Source organism: Amphiura filiformis, chromosome 6, assembly GCF_039555335.1.
Source record: "Amphiura filiformis chromosome 6, Afil_fr2py, whole genome shotgun sequence".
Lineage (NCBI taxonomy): Eukaryota > Metazoa > Echinodermata > Ophiuroidea > Amphilepidida > Amphiuridae > Amphiura > Amphiura filiformis.
In genome coordinates this window covers 68716229-68732516 of record NC_092633.1, presented here as the reverse complement: position 1 = coordinate 68732516, position 16288 = coordinate 68716229, and the positions used below count along the sequence as shown (strand labels likewise).

Genomic DNA, 16288 nt, shown 5'->3' with positions numbered 1-16288 from the left:
ATTATACAATTTTATAATGATTAAAATAAAAGATTAACAAAACATTAATTAAAAGCATGATTTATTTAGCACTATGTACCTGGTGCATATGTGTCTGGTCCATGAATGCAGCCCTTTGGATCAATAGCTAATAAACTTAATGGTGCCAGGTATGTCTCTGCTGTGTCAGCTTCAGAAGTACTAGTCATATCCATAGTGACGTTGGATTGGTCATAAAAACTTGCAGATCGCACACGCATCAGGTGATAACGTGCTTCTATTTCATCTTGATGGGGACCTTTGTTTTTGAAGTCAACTACTATGTAATAACTGCTATGTCTCATGAGTTGTAGGTACAGTCGTTTAGATGACAGCTTGTTCAATGGATGCTCTCCTGAGACGGCCACTAGAGGGAGCTTCTCCCAGCAGCGTACAGGTAAGAGTTGCACCGACTGTTTACAATGTTCCATTAAAATCAAGGTTCTGTAGGATTAAGATGGAATCAAAATTGAATCATTTATGTAGTGTTTGACTAAATATCTCACTTTATATATCAGATTTGGATCATAGCTTTTATTTTGATTAAGAAATGTGTTATTTTAACAAAGTGCAATGTTGACTGTCTGTTTCATTCTTCACAGAACAAAAGTTGATTCTTACCTTAGAGTCGCAATGTATTGGAAACTTGCTAATTTACTTGGATCAGAGTTCAGACATTCCTCTATTTCTTCCAGAAGACCTGTTTCTATTGGGGGAAATGTAGAAGAAAAAATTTCACTTAAAAATATTAATACTCTCAAATTAATCACTATTATGTCTGTAAACAATATTTTCCATATTCTCATTTTTTTTACAATCAATGATTTTAAAAAACAATTTGAACAAATCTGTTCATTGCCACCTGCACATAGAAAGAACACTGAGGAGAGACCTGAGTTTAGAACTCCTTATTTTATCATCTGCATTGAAGGCATAAAGCTTCTCTAATCTTATTATTACAATCTTTGATAACTATATCATTTGACTTACCACAATGGGCAATATTTGGCTGTAACACCCCTGTTTGTAGGTCTACTGACACCGTCAAATACTCAGCAGGGCTACATGGTTCTACTATGGGAAGATATAACAGGGCTGGTGTGCCTTCAATTGTTGCTGTCAAGAAAATGAGCACACGAGTCAATTTATGCATACACTGTTCTACACTTTAAAATATATATCTTTATATACCGGTACTGATTGTACAAATTTGTAGATATCAAATAATTAGAATTTATGTCTCAACTGCCAACATTATGCTTACTCAGTGTTGATACTACAGTGTACCCTTGGGTACTTTAGACTTGTTTCAGTATTTTCTTGAAAATTAATTTTGGTGACTTACAAAATGAAATGTAGAAATGTGTTACTTCATTTACCATTCTGCACTTTGGGAGCTGAAGGCATTATCTTACCAATGTGCAGAATATTGAGATTCACAAAGTTCCAGTTATTTTAATCATCTAATTATTCCAATTAGGTCCAATTAGCAAATGCTCTAAACTTGTTCCACTTCATAGTTCACATAACAGGATAAGGGGAATGGAGGCGACATGGATACAATTTATTATTTACTTACATTTTGTAAAGATGAGGTCTCTCTGTAACACTGTCTGTAGCTCCTACAGGATAGAGGGAATTATATTTACTTCACGGATTATAGTGTCACATACAGTTACTTTGCACCATTAATTATTTATGTTGTACTCATTTGAGTAGCTATATAGTACAAAACATGTTCCAATACACCAATATTCTCAAGCAAATTTGCTCACAGGCCATGGAGGGCTAAAATCATTTCAAAGATTTATATTTGAGGGCCAAATACACTTGGTTTGTTATATTTACTGTACATTTCAGAGCTGTTCAAGGGCCAACCACAATTGGGCTGTCTACTGAGATACCCTACAATACATATATTATGCTGCTACCTTAAAAAACACAATTCTATCAAATCTAACATGTCATCTTCCCCTTTTTGACAACATACAATTCAGGTTCCTGCTACACTGATGTATATACAGACATCAAATTTGTTTTGACATGTATCACTGAATTTGTAAGACATTACATATTTACCTGTAGTTTAATCTTGGATCGCACCAACACAGTCTCAACTAGAAGCCTTTCAATTGACAACCTGTCACACTGTTGGGATAAAAAACAATGTTAGGCTAACAAATTACCAACTACTTCAGGAACTACCTACTACAATTAACACAATTGAATTTAAAAAAAAACCTACCACAGAGAAGATGGCAAATCCCAGATGTATAAGTTGAATACAATTCTTTGGAGACCAAGCAGAAAACAACAGAGGGCATACACCATTTAATCATAGCCACCTTCATGTTCATCTGATCCCAAGAAATTCACTACAGCATCTTACAGATCATTTATATGATCATATAACACACCAAATTAGGCACGAGAAACAAATTTGTTCGATCTCTGGATCGATTGTCGATGCTGCTTCGATGCTTGATATTAATAAACTAGCAACTAATTAGTCAGAATTAATGCTAAATTTATAATGATCATTGTCAATACAGGCAAAGATTCATATTATCACAATTAACAATAGTTATTTAACTGATTTCACAAATAATATTATCGATCAAGCATCGATGGTCGATCTATAGATCAAATAAATTTGTTCTCTTGCCTTAGTCTCCTTTATTCAGCAAGTACTATGTTGACATACTTTGCTCCTCCAGTGGCAAGTTGCTGTTCATTGTTAACTTGTTAGTGGTTGGCTGTGATGGCCATTGGATCTTACATAATTACCCTAAAATTTCAGTGTTAACATGCACAGGTTTGGTTTTGTCAAATCCACCTATAAGGCCACATAGTGTTACTCACCCTTATTGCCTGGTTTACATGCTCCGCTTCCTCTGTGGGAAGTGGTGGTTCATGATTGACCTGTAATGGTTTAGCTGCATCCGATGAATCGATACCCACAGAGAGTGTGTACTTCTCCTGTTTACCATCATTGCCGAAACTCTGTGCCCTAATGATATAGCAGAATGAAAGAAATGTTTTCTTACCATTATGCAAAACAGATTTCTCTACATTAAAACCACCCTGAACATTATATTTTCAATTTTCAGTGAAAATATTAGCACAAAAATCAAAGTTTTCTATTTTCAGACACGATTCAAGAGTAGAACATACAATTGGCACAATCTCAAATTTTAACCCAAACTTCAAGAATTTTCCCTTAAAATGTTGACCAAATTAATTTCATGACTCATTTCCACCCAAATATTCCCTCCTAAAATCTATATATCAAAATTTGCATTTGTATGCATTTAGCAGAAAACAGCTTTTATAATATCTGAATTGAAGTGTTTAAACCGGGTGGATTATGTGCCTCTGCTAATTATGTGAAGAATTTCCCAGCAGCAATTGCTTGTGAATGAAAGGTTTATTACGTACCTCCAGTATGCCAGTGTAAGACACTGTCCCGCCATATATTTCTCAATCATGACATGTTCTCCCCATCTTTCCCTTATCAACCTCTGTGCTTGAGAGTTGAGTACTTCCAATTGCAATGACTGGCAAAACACATCTACATATGGAGTTAAGGAGTTGCCTCTTGCTTCATATGGTAAAATCATGACATTAGTTTTGCTCTTATGATGTGATTTTCTTTCCACAATTTAAGATTTATCATTTAAAGCATCAAACCTTGTTTATTCTGTTGTCTATCTATCCCAACCATACTAACTGGATTTTTTAAAGCAATTTTAAATGTACAATACTTCATATTATCAATGTGAAAGAAAACAAAGAAAAAATATCTCTTGATACAAGATTAAATCTGGCACAATTACAAGCTACATAATTATTAATGTTGGACACAGCTAGCTTATATTATCTAAACTGATATAGATGAGTTGACTTCTGATGTCAATGCCTGGCAGTATGCCCACGCATCATCACAATTTCCATTGTTTTTGCCTGGCAGTATGCGCGTGCATCATATTTTGTTCAGGGCTCCTGTTTTTAAAACTCCCGCCACATCACAATAAGGCTATTGAACAATGTAGTGGTTGCATGGGGTTCACTCAAGCATATCGATATACCAGTCCCTTGCCTTTGTTGATAAACATTGAGGTCAACTCATCTATACGTAAGTGTGCTTTCCACATAGTGACATAGGAACTCAAACTTTACAATCTTATTCCATTCTAATAGCTCTTTGGACAAACCAGATGATCATCAACTAAAACACAAAGGATACGCAAACAGTTGTACATATCTGTGAGAGGTTTTTCATCGCTGAATAATCTGGACTGGACTAGCTGGTGTATGTAGTTCACCTGCAACACAAAATATAAACGCATATTAGTCTGAATACTCTATTTTGTCGTGATTCTTTGAACATTGAGTACATTATTTTGATCTATAGCAAGTAGGTAAATCTTATAATGTTGTAAATTGATAAAGAAAAGTGTTTCTATCCCACTATGGGCCAGTATATACTTCACCATTTTTGTTTGGGAGTTTTCTGTTGTGATAAACCCTATGCTTTGAGTTCTATGTTGCAACTTCATTGTCCTCCATAGCAACTTTCTGCTTAATTTATTAACTATTTAGTCATCCACACCCCACCCCCTCAGAGATGCCAGTGGGATCTGTCAAAATGTCCTGAACATTTTGTGAACTGTAGAAATAGTGAAAAAATTTAGCACAAAACTGAGGAGTAGGCTATGGCAGGGGTAAAGGTGTATCGCATTGCAACAACAAAAAATATCTTACTTTATTAGAAAATTTAGAAAATATCATCATACCATTTCAGATATGTAAAAAAAAACCTTTTTGGTAAATTTCCAGCATTCCAGAAATTTCCAGAAGATTGGCATTTTTACATCCTGCATTGATGGAAAAAGAGATCCTCTTGGTTGGCCATTAAGTTCCTATTGTTAAGTGGCTTCACTTCTTTCAGGTTTCATGGATCAAAGAGAAAATTATGGCTTTCTTAGTAGGACTATTAAACATACGCAATTTGACCTCCATTGTTACATCTACAAACCTGGGAAAACCTGACCTGGTATAATATTGAACTTCAGTTGATCAATACAACATACCTGCATACTATGTACTAGGACTTTACCGTCCCCTGTATCTGGATCACTAACAAGAATATCAATGTTGAGTAGTCTCCATGGTATAGCTGGGTCATCACCCATGAGGGTCAAAGTAGCCTGCAAGAAAGTATCATCAACATCATCAATGTCATAATCACTGGTATCGTATCATCACTATTATACCATCAGCAGCAGCAACATCATCAATAGCATTGCATCATCACCATTAGCCACCCAAAATTAAGACACAAAGTATTTTCAGTATTTTATCTGTGACAATTCTAACTAATTTTCTATTTAAAATTTTAAATTAATAGTACTGTTCTTTTTTTCATTTGTTGTTTTGGCATTTTCACACTTTTAACTTTAAATTAGAACCAATATCTGATACATCTTATAATACCGCCCATATTTGTTCCTTTACCAACAGTCACACATACCTCAAACTCCTGTGGTACATGAAACTTAGCTCTCCCTTCAGCTGAAAAACAAATGTGCAAAAGTTGTAATTAACACTAAAGCAATTCAAATAAAACTTTTTTTAATGCATTGAATTTTCAATAAGTTCAGGAGCATTTAATGATATTAGATGAGTATACATTGCATCATAAGATTCCACACATATTGCAAGTCTGTGAAATAGTATGGACTACAGGCAACAGATGTTTTAGCAAACATTGCACAATTTTAAAATGATCGCAATAGGTTGAACATGTGTTAGCCAAATCTTCATAGCCACTTCAGAGTGAGCTTCTAATAGGCAGCATATGAACCTGACAGCTGTTTTGCAGACCAATTAATATTATTGGTCCAGGCCCTTCTCGAATGTGTTGGCTTTATTTATCAAATAAATATCATTCATACTGGGGGAATTTGGACATTGCATTGATACAGATCATAATGTTGCTACAAACAAAGTAACCCACTTTACACTTAGTCAAATACATGGCTGAGTTAGCTTTTGCACATATCTGTGAAATTCACTAGATATTAGTGATCAGGCATTCATGCTGGGAACTCATTAGTTTACGTTCCACATTTGTGTATACAGAGTATACCATAATGTCAAGTTGGATTGAATAATAATAATACAATAATTAATAATATGCACATATTTATTAAGCGCTTACAAAATAATCTCGAAGCACTGTACAAAGCATTAAAAACATTAACAATATGCAAATATTACAGGCAAAATATATAAGGAGAGATGAAAACCATAATAACAAGAAACATGATAAAAGCATGCAAAAAATATTAAAAAAACATATTGATGGTTAGCTATGAAGGAGAATTTAGTCGCTAGTTGTTAGCATCAAGCCATTGATTTTTGACCAATGAATAGCATGGCTCATTCTAAATGATTCAGCTCATTGGTCAGATTTCAGTCACTCAAAGCTTGCCAATTTTAAATATTTCTTGGCTAAGGTGGAACTTGCAGCTCTGTGATAACACACAGGTGTATAATGCATGCACACGCCTTACACTGCGTACACGCTTAGTACGCAACAGGTACATTCTACCAGGGACAAGAATTATTTAAAATATGCTTTAGTAATATTTCAGCTTTTAGTGATTGATAATTGACTAATCTGATTGAATGTTACTTCTTGTGCTGAAATATATACAGGGTGTAACAATAAAATTTGTACAATTACATTTCGACTTCTCAGGAAAAAACAAAAAGAGTTATGACACAAATGTTATATGCAATACAATGTGTAATATCTTAGCTAGAAGAAGACGTTTAGTTGGTTTCTTTACTAGCTTGGGTTCAAAAGCTATGTCCGATTAACTAAATCTTCCAGAAAACGTGTTGGGCCACTTTTGCCATGTTTGCGTATATCAAATGTGCACCGCTACGCGTAAAAAACTGTGTACGCTTATTGTGCATTAAACATCAAAGAACTGACACAAACGTATTATGAAGTGGTTTTTCTTCATAAATTAACATGTACTAAATAATAATATGATATTTCTTTGAAATCTATAAATGAAGTCATGATATTTCTTTTCAAATGTCTTATAAATAAAAAAATTTCTCATATTCCTGAAATATCATTATTGGTAAAACTAAGAACAGTTTTTGTATTCATAAGTAGATAACCAACATTGTGGAGCTGCAGCCATGACTCCTAGTAAATGAGGGTGTTATGTCAGTGCTTATAGTTGTGACTTTCAAAAACTCAAGGAGATTTAATCATTTCTACCACTTCGAATACCCCATTGTTTAAAATTGCCTATCATAAGACCAAGTGGTCCATGGTTCAACTCTATTCAGTCACTTTTGTCGCACACAGACAAAAGTGGCCCACACGTTTTTAAGACTAGGTAATATAATTGGCCATATCTTCACTTGTATACCATCGATTCTATTGGAAGAAAGCTTGTCTGGTGGCTGAAGAAATTATCTTGATAGACATATAAATATTAAACCAAAAAATAAGCAGCATACTTGTGTAATTCTACTTTCCAAATTGTACAAATTTTATTGTTACACCCTGTAGTATAAGAGTTCACTGATTGCTCATTGCTTGACACAACCTGATCCACTCCCAATTTCAAGATTATTGCCTTTGGCCTGGCTTGGGTCAGACCGTGTCACCACCATCTTAACTGTAAGCCATTCAAGTTACCTACCTATGGTTAAATTGACCAGAGTTGGTGGCAATTCACTTGTCACTAGTCTATGTTGAATAATCTGATTCAATCTCTGTAATACTGATGCTTTCTCATTGGATGTTATTGGGTCAGGTGGTACGATTTTTTCCTATGTGGGAACAAATGTAAGAACATAAATTCAGTTAGTACATAACAGCTGCATTGTCTATGTTTTTAGATCAATTTGTTGTAGTTGTGCCATGATAACCAGACTCACCTTAATACATGTCGGCAGTCTCCTGTAGCATCCTGTGGTCAGAACATCAACAGCACATGGTAAGGAAAAGTTTGGCAACCTATAACGGCAACAATAAAACAACATAGTCAACTATCACAAGGACACTGAGCAATAACTAATAACAAACTATATTGTCTTGTTTCAAGTTTAGAGTAATGCCATGTTGGATTTCAATGGGGCAGATTTGAATCAGTGAGTTGCGTCACCAGTGTTATGGACAGCGTGTGTATATGCACAACAGGTTATTATAGCTAAAATAACTGTTTCTCGATCATGAGAGCTCGATAGGCACGCAATGACAATTGCGTCGGCGTACAGCGCCTACCACACACACGTTTTGGGTAGCGCTGCATTTCCTGTGCGTGCACAATTCGATCGCGCTATTGTGTCATTCCACTAAACTTGCGACATTACGCAGTGCACGCAGTACATTCATACTCTCATGATCGAGAAATTATTATTTTAGCTATAGTGCATGCAATAAAATCTGCCCTTCAATTCAAAATCCAATATGGCATTACTCCAAGGGCTTAGGCAGCCAGCCGTGTGTAGGGAGTATTTTACACACCTAAATTTGTAAATACACACCCAGTTTTTGCCCACATGGCTTATACTTTGGACACAAATCTTAAATTTACACACCCAGTTTTTTGAATTTACACACCCAAACCTTCAAATCCTGCCTAAGACCCTGCATTACTCCCAACTTAAGATGAGACACACAACCGTAAACAGTCACCTAATAGCTCCCTTGACATAAGTGGAATTTTAGGCACAACCTTAAAGTGCCCTCCCGTAAAATTCCCACTAGCACATAAGGGCACGGCACTATTAGTTCTTGTTGGGATTTCAGAGGAGGGAACTCTCTATTTGCACAGTTTACCCCAAGGCAAAGGAGCCCAGGTGCGCCATTAGGTGAATGTTTACGGTATATCAATGATATTTGACATCATAAATTTAGCATTAGGCTTTTAATGGCAAGTCGGAGGCAATAGGATGGTTCTGCATAAAGTGTTTTAAGTCTTTAACTTAGGCACAACCTTAAAGTGCCATGTTTGACGATATTCTTGGAAAATGAACTGGCAACCGCGTTGCTGAGCAACCAGTATCATCTGCAGTAAACAGAAGATCGTAATAACAACAATAGTATTGAGAAAGAAGTTTGCTAGACTTTGAGTGAGTGACTAGATTGCTAGACAGTGAGTACTGATTTATTGGACCAGAAATATAAAATTTCTTCATTTATGTTTCAACAACAGTCCGGGCAACAGTCCTGATGAAAATGTTCAGTACTGTTACATACCTGTTGGGTGCATTGAAATCAAAATAATATTAATGTTGCAGGAATCATCTATGATCAAAGTATAATAGAATCCCTTATTTTTTCTATTTACCTTGCATTTACTAGATTTTCTCTAGCCATTCTTGCCATCATATCTGCCGTGTCTACAAACAGCAGTGACTGCTGATCTAAGAAAGCTGAAATTGCCTATTAAAAAAAAAACAAAAAAACAACAACATTGATTCCAAAATGAAAATGATCCACAGGGGTTAAATTACAGGAAGTAATCACAATTACCGTATTGGTCCGAGTATAGTCCCACCCATTTTTTATGTGAAAATTTTTCACAATTGGGGGTGGGATTATACTCAATTTCAAAAAAATTTTTTTTTTTTTTTTAAAGTTTTTTTTCCGGTTTTGGAGTGTCCCTGGACCTAGACCTAGATGCTAGGATCATTCATGGTTGACCTAAAAAAAAAAAAAAAAATTCAAGATATTTTTAATATGAAAATTGATACTTTGTTTTCATGTCATACTCTATTAATGATTTCAAAATGCATTCAAATTCAATGCATTTTTTTTTTAGGTCAACCATGAATGATCCTAGCATTTAGGTCTAGGTCCAGGGACACTCCAAAACCAAAAAAAAACTTAAAATTTTTTATATTTTTTTTTACAATTTCTGAAATTTTTCAAAAAATGGGGTGGGATTATACTCGAACATGGGACTATACTCGGACCAATACGGTAATCTAAACAATACACTGAAATAGCCTCCAATTGCGATACATTATAGTTTAAAAGGAAACGTACACTACAAATGGCACAGCTTGCATAAACAAGATAAAAGTATAACAATATCAGTATCAACTTTATTATGCTATATCCTGTACTACCACGACTAACCACGTACATTTGTATTAAAGTTTTTGTAACAAAAACAACAAAGTATCTTGAGCCCTGATGTGTACCGGTACCACATTTTGTAATTTCTGTCATTCCTGTTTGAGATCAATTTTAATTACAAAATAACAAGTTGCGAAGACTTAACATTTTGACACTTACCGCACACTTATCCACCTTAGCAGCACTGCTTGCCCATTTAACCAGAGCCAACAGTCGTACAAAAGCCTGACGGGTACTCCTTGCAAACTTGACAATCTCAATTTTCCTGTAAGAGAAATCATTCCTCAGTCATTTATGATTTTGGACCTGCACTTGATTTGATTTGTAAACATTTTTGTACACATATTATACAATGAGACATGAAATGAACTTGAGTATCCTTTTGACACTTTGAAGTCACAATTATACATTATATTCAAAGATCATGTGATTTTAAAAGTTGTGAGGAATGGTAGCAACTTTTATGCTTAAAAATTTTAAATTAGTCAACATACCTGTACTCTACACCTTGACTTTTAATGGAAGCAATCACTCTGCTAAAAGGCTTTTCTAAACTTTTTCAACAGAGTAAGTTGTAGCTAACTTAATGTTCAATTTAAACCACTCCCTTAAACATCCTCTGCATAAGTCAAGCCCTACTCTCTCCATTACTCAATTTAAAGCATTAGGGCTCATCCGATATGGCATTTGTCTACCGATCCGATATTTGATCCGATAATCGGTTGCGTCCTATAAAACATAGACTTACCTCTCCATATCCATCTTCCTAGGGAGCAATTCACCCAACACAGATAGCTCATGATACGTCTTCTGTACGAGAAAATCCAGCAGCAACCCCAATGAGATGCTATTGTTGCCAGGATGAGGAGCCTGTCCCACCTGAGCTCCAACCCCACCCATTGGGGTCAAGCTCAGTTGGGTTTGTGGAGTTGAGATTGGAGGCATTATTTTTGCTTGCTGGTGCGTTACTATCACATGATCTGTTACATAAAAAAAAAATCAAAATGAATCACTTTAAGGCAGCTGTGTACTCTCAGACATGCATGTACAATGTAGTAAAAGTGCCATAACTTTGTAATTATTCATGCAAGACATATATAAAAGTATACATTTTTTGAATGGCAAGAAATCAAGACTAGATGGCATAGTTGTGTTTGACCAAACACAGATATCTATGCCCGTGACCCCACCTGACCCTATGCGTGTGGAATAGGGAGACATGAAGTCCATGTACAAAGACCAGAAATTACATTACAAATGTACACCAAGGTATTCTTCCTTGACTATTTTACTTACCATGTCACTGTTGCCCTAAACATCTTTGAAGTAAGCTTCCTTGGTTGTATTATGTCTCTGGAAATTTATTGGTCCAAATTTGTAGTCAATATCCTGAAATTATGTGTCCTGTTTGTAAGCTACACCATGCTTCAAATGGTGTTGATTAAATCTGGCTCTCAAAATGTCTGACAAAACAATCCCTTAACTTTTGACCTTTCATATAGACATGTGTTATTCTTCCAATACCCCACAGAACAGAGACTGTGACTATGAGGTCACTATCATGACATTGCTAAATGCCACATCATCAGTTGAAGCATGTCAGCCATGTGCAGGTCAATGAACATGTGGACTCCCAAACAGTCTCTTGTTCAGCATGCATTGGGCTATTGACTGCACATGTCACTGCTATCAAGGCCTTATGCATGTGTCTTAGGTCTGAAAGCTTAAAAATGTTTATGGGTCATGTTGTGAACATATACAATGGACATGTACAGCTGAATTTGTCATGTGGATATTTAGACTTTTATCAATAAAGTACAAATTGGGGATCATATTTTTCAGATATGGAATAAGGACTTTGAGTGCATTTTGAAAGTGGTATGTGTGTGGGAATTTTTATAACTGGTGCAGTTATCATGTTTTGAAATATACACTCTTTGACAGCTCGATCCGTGGCTGTGAGAGTGATTCATTACACCATGTACCCATACACTAGGTATGGGTACATGAGACCAGGTATAACCTAACCCCCTTCCCCTGCCCACAAACGAAAACCAGGTGACGACCATGTGGAAGCCCTTATTATAAGCTTTCACATGCTCATAGCACATAAAATAAAATAACCCCGCCCAATTGGGCGCCAAATCCCAAAGTTGGTGACCATTAGGTTAAAGCCCTTGTTATAAGCTTTAATTGATCTAGTGAGCTAGCACCAGCAGTTAGCATCGACAGTGAAGGTGGATGAGTTATGACCTCCAAAGTCAACGGCAGTCCACTGGTGGATGAACAGAGGAGAAGGGAAATGGTGGTCATCCTTAGTCCACCCTGTAGACAGCTACAGTATTTGCCTAGAGGTAGAGGGTGGTCATGTAGTTTGGTGTGCTAGGCTATTGGTCGGAAGGTTGTAAGATCATGAGCTCTCTCATTTATCCTCTATCCCACTCATTGTGGCCCTAAACGTGTAGACAGACACCACAGTGGGTGCATAGCGTGAAAAAAAAACCCTGAAGGTTTTAAAATGACTTGCGTGTTACACATCTACCACAATTGCTAAACGTTTTTAAACGGATCATGCATGCGTTTAACGTTCCCATGCCTAACAAAAAGCTAGTGCAACGCAATTGCATGATTTCAATACAGTTTGCACTAAAAAATACAAGGCTCCTGTAGCTTAAATAGTTGCATGTTTGTCATAATATTAATTACACAGCTTCTTGTACTTCTTGCCTAAATGCCTATGCTCAAAATTGTAATTATTACTTCATTATTTATCCAGAATATAGACACTGTATGAGATGCAAACCTTAGTTAACACATTTGCTAGTCAGCCAATTTGGCCTAAACCGGGGCCCAAACACAATGCATATTTACATGTACATAGAAATTTAAAAGACCTACATAAATATGTTGTCTATACTTCACTTGACCCAAATAAATGATTTATTTTTGTGATGAGATAATCACATGCAATTTTAGAGGGATTTTGATATTAGTTCCACATAGAAAAGCTGCTATATCATCATGAGATCACTGTTTTAAGATCTAGGACTAGAAACACCACCAAAATGCTGTTTGTTAGCTGAATCTTGAGTTTTTGATGAAAGTCAATCTCTGACAAGATGTAACTTCTTTGCTACGGAAAGTGCTATGACAAGACAATTTTCAGTTTTGGCTTTCTTTACTCAAGGGTTGTAATTTGATACATAAAATGATGTGGTTTGATGGCAAATTTGAATTCACCTTTCATACCTACAGAATAAATAAGTTTTAGGTATGAGAGGGAAACGTCAGTTAACACATTTGCTAGTCAGCCAAAATGGCCTAAACCGGCAATACAAATTTACATTGAAATTTAAAAGAACCGATTGCTCAAGGAAACCTACATAAATATGTTGTCTATAATAGGCCTACTTCACTTGACCCAAATATTATATGATTTTTTTTGGTGATGAGAGACTCGCACATGGAATTTCAGAGGGATTTTGATAGCAGTTCCATTTTAAAAAGCTGCTATCGTCATGAGACTAAGATCTAGAAACACCCCCGAAATTCCTTTTTTTGGGAATTTTGCTAGCTGAATCTTTTTGATGAAAGTCAATCTTTGACTAGATGTAACTTTCCTACGGAAAGTGCTATGACAAAAAGGTTTTCAGTGTTGGCTTTCTTTACTCAAGGGCTTTAATTTGATCTATAAAATGATGGAGTTTGATGGCAAATTTGAATTCACCTGGCATAAGTTTTCGTATATGCACAGTCATCAGCCACATGATGCACATTCATAACCTCATTAATATACACGAAGCCTGTACTCCAATCAAAAGAAATTGATTGCCTGACTGTGCATTAATAACTCACAATGACTCCGGACGCGCAACAATGACTTCTGCGCGCGCGTGCGTGTATAAGCTACGCGTTATGGCAACGTACACGCCTACGCGATGCCGTCACGCTTCTGTGATTGGTAGCTCTTGTTGTCGGCGTGAATGTTATATTCGCCTGGTTGATTTTTTTGTAGGGTAGGTTACAATAATGATTAAAACTGGTTATATTTAACAGCGTTTTATGGCATAAAATGCCATTTTGATTTGTTCAAAATATTAGATACGACGGTAATGAATGACAATAAGAACTTTGCACCATCTATTTTGAGGTCATTGTGTGAAATTGTGGGGTTTTGTTTGGGCCTCGGTATTTTTCCCTCGGAAAATACCTCAGCCCAAAACAAAACCCTCCGATTTCACACAATGACCTCAAAATAGATGGTGCGCAGTTATTATTGTCTAATCGGCGCACCAAAACTGAGATGGTACTTCACTTCAGTGGCAGTGCAAACTTAAATAGGGCAGCGCCAATACGAAAATGTCATACCGATAAATGATGTGTCTGTTTTGCCCAGTTTTTTAAGTTTGCGAACTACTCAACTAGTCTGTTGACTTTATACGATCGTACGACATCGACACGTCAAATAGAGCGATAAAACAGAAATGTTGGGATCAAATAAAACTTGTTGAAGTTGTTCAATGGAATGAAAGGTAAGTTTGTACATTTAAAACATGCTTAACCTTGATGCCAAAGTTCAATTTGATAAAACTTGTAATTTCAACCTTATGGTCGGGTAGTGTAAATTTTAAGAAAACATCGCCATTTTCTATTTTTTGTATAACTATATTATAAGCTTACTTCATCGTCGATAATTCGTTACCTTTCCCCGATCAAATTAACCATATTTTCTTGCACTTAAAAATATTAAAACCTACCTATAATAATTCAAAATAGTCGTACAATAAACAGAAAAGAATATTCGACATAAATACCTTTAACAATGTACAAATTTTAGAAAAAAATCTGTCTTCTTATTTCCCGAAAATTAACTTCCTACGTTGGTTCCGAATTCAGCCACCAGTGTTTCTATTTACTTTTAAAAGAAATTAAGCAAACATCTTCTATTTCTCCACGATATCTAAATGTATACATTTTTTTATTTGTTTCTGAGATTATGTTACTCTTCTTGAGTCCAAACAAGTTAAAATTTAACTATAAGTAAAAGATGTAAAACTACATCGTGGTATTTATAAAATCGTATTTTAAAAACACAATATTTGCATGTCAAATTGAGTACCCCTAGCTTTTTAATTTTTCATGCCAAAGTCACGGTCTGTATTCGAAAACCAAGGGCACTATTCTTCGGAAGGGGGGGGGGAATATACAGGGTCATACATTTTTGGAAAGAAAAAGAGGGGGGGGGGGGTGATGACCAAAATGTAGGGAGTCACAAGATGACCACAGATAGTGTGTTTATTTTTATTCAAAAAGACGGATTCAATACAATTATTTTTAGCCTGTAGGGGTAAGGGACCGTTCATTATTTATAAGGGGGGGGGGGGAGGATTTCAAAATTGAGTTAATAAAGTTACACAACCCCCCCTATTAGCAGCATCTAAAATTACATAACCCCCTATAACAGCCAAAAAATACGTAACCCCCCCCATTGAGAAATACATTTTGCTGGTATACCATGGCCGGATTCACCTTTTGATGGCCCCTGGGCATGGCAACATGATTGCCACCTCTGGCTCTTCGTATAGAAGACACCCCTCTCCCCACAATTGTAATCCAAGTTTTTTTCCAAGCTGTCCCCAGAAAATATGCTATTTCAATGCTAAAATTCAAAGAGAGATGTATCGGAGTCACCGAGCCGGGGGGGGGGCAAGATTTCCAAATCGTCCCACTGATCTGCTACTAAAATAACATTACCTGGACAAATGCGCTCGAATTAAGCGTGTGACAAAAAAGCTAAAATGAACAAAATTGAGGGCAATATCAGGTGGCCTAAATCATTCCAAAGGATGATGCATATCTAGGGCTTTCACAAAGTTTTGGTTAATTTAGTCCCACAAGTTTTATGCTTTTTCCAAGCATCAGAGGAGCTGCCCTAGCACTCATATTTATGAATTATAGAATGGATGGAATTATAACTCTCATTTTTGAGATTCGTGTTCAAGTTCAAGATGAAAAAAACACCAGAACTTAAGGGCACATCTCGCAGATCTACTCATTTTTTTCTGAGATAAATGCGCGCGAAGCACGCGG

General features: G+C 36.0%; 1 protein-coding gene across 2 annotated transcripts in view; it reads right to left on the bottom strand.

The window, feature by feature from the left end:
- Positions 1 to 15101, bottom strand: part of LOC140155914 (mediator of RNA polymerase II transcription subunit 14-like) — a 38563-nt gene extending 23462 nt beyond the window's left edge. For both annotated transcript variants that reach the window (XM_072178932.1, XM_072178933.1), the window contains exons 1-16: positions 15013 to 15101; positions 10947 to 11178; positions 10358 to 10463; positions 9405 to 9499; positions 7990 to 8068; positions 7752 to 7881; positions 5552 to 5592; positions 5112 to 5228; positions 4265 to 4343; positions 3457 to 3589; positions 2881 to 3028; positions 2098 to 2166; positions 1598 to 1640; positions 1009 to 1134; positions 640 to 724; positions 80 to 462 (exon numbers count right to left, since the gene is read on the bottom strand). In XM_072178932.1, the coding sequence (XP_072035033.1) occupies positions 80 to 462; positions 640 to 724; positions 1009 to 1134; positions 1598 to 1640; positions 2098 to 2166; positions 2881 to 3028; positions 3457 to 3589; positions 4265 to 4343; positions 5112 to 5228; positions 5552 to 5592; positions 7752 to 7881; positions 7990 to 8068; positions 9405 to 9499; positions 10358 to 10463; positions 10947 to 11143 (1831 nt within the window). In that variant the 5' untranslated portion in view covers positions 11144 to 11178; positions 15013 to 15101. The remainder of the gene's footprint in view (positions 1 to 79; positions 463 to 639; positions 725 to 1008; positions 1135 to 1597; positions 1641 to 2097; positions 2167 to 2880; positions 3029 to 3456; positions 3590 to 4264; positions 4344 to 5111; positions 5229 to 5551; positions 5593 to 7751; positions 7882 to 7989; positions 8069 to 9404; positions 9500 to 10357; positions 10464 to 10946; positions 11179 to 15012) is intronic.
- Positions 15102 to 16288: the final 1187 nt, after the last annotated feature.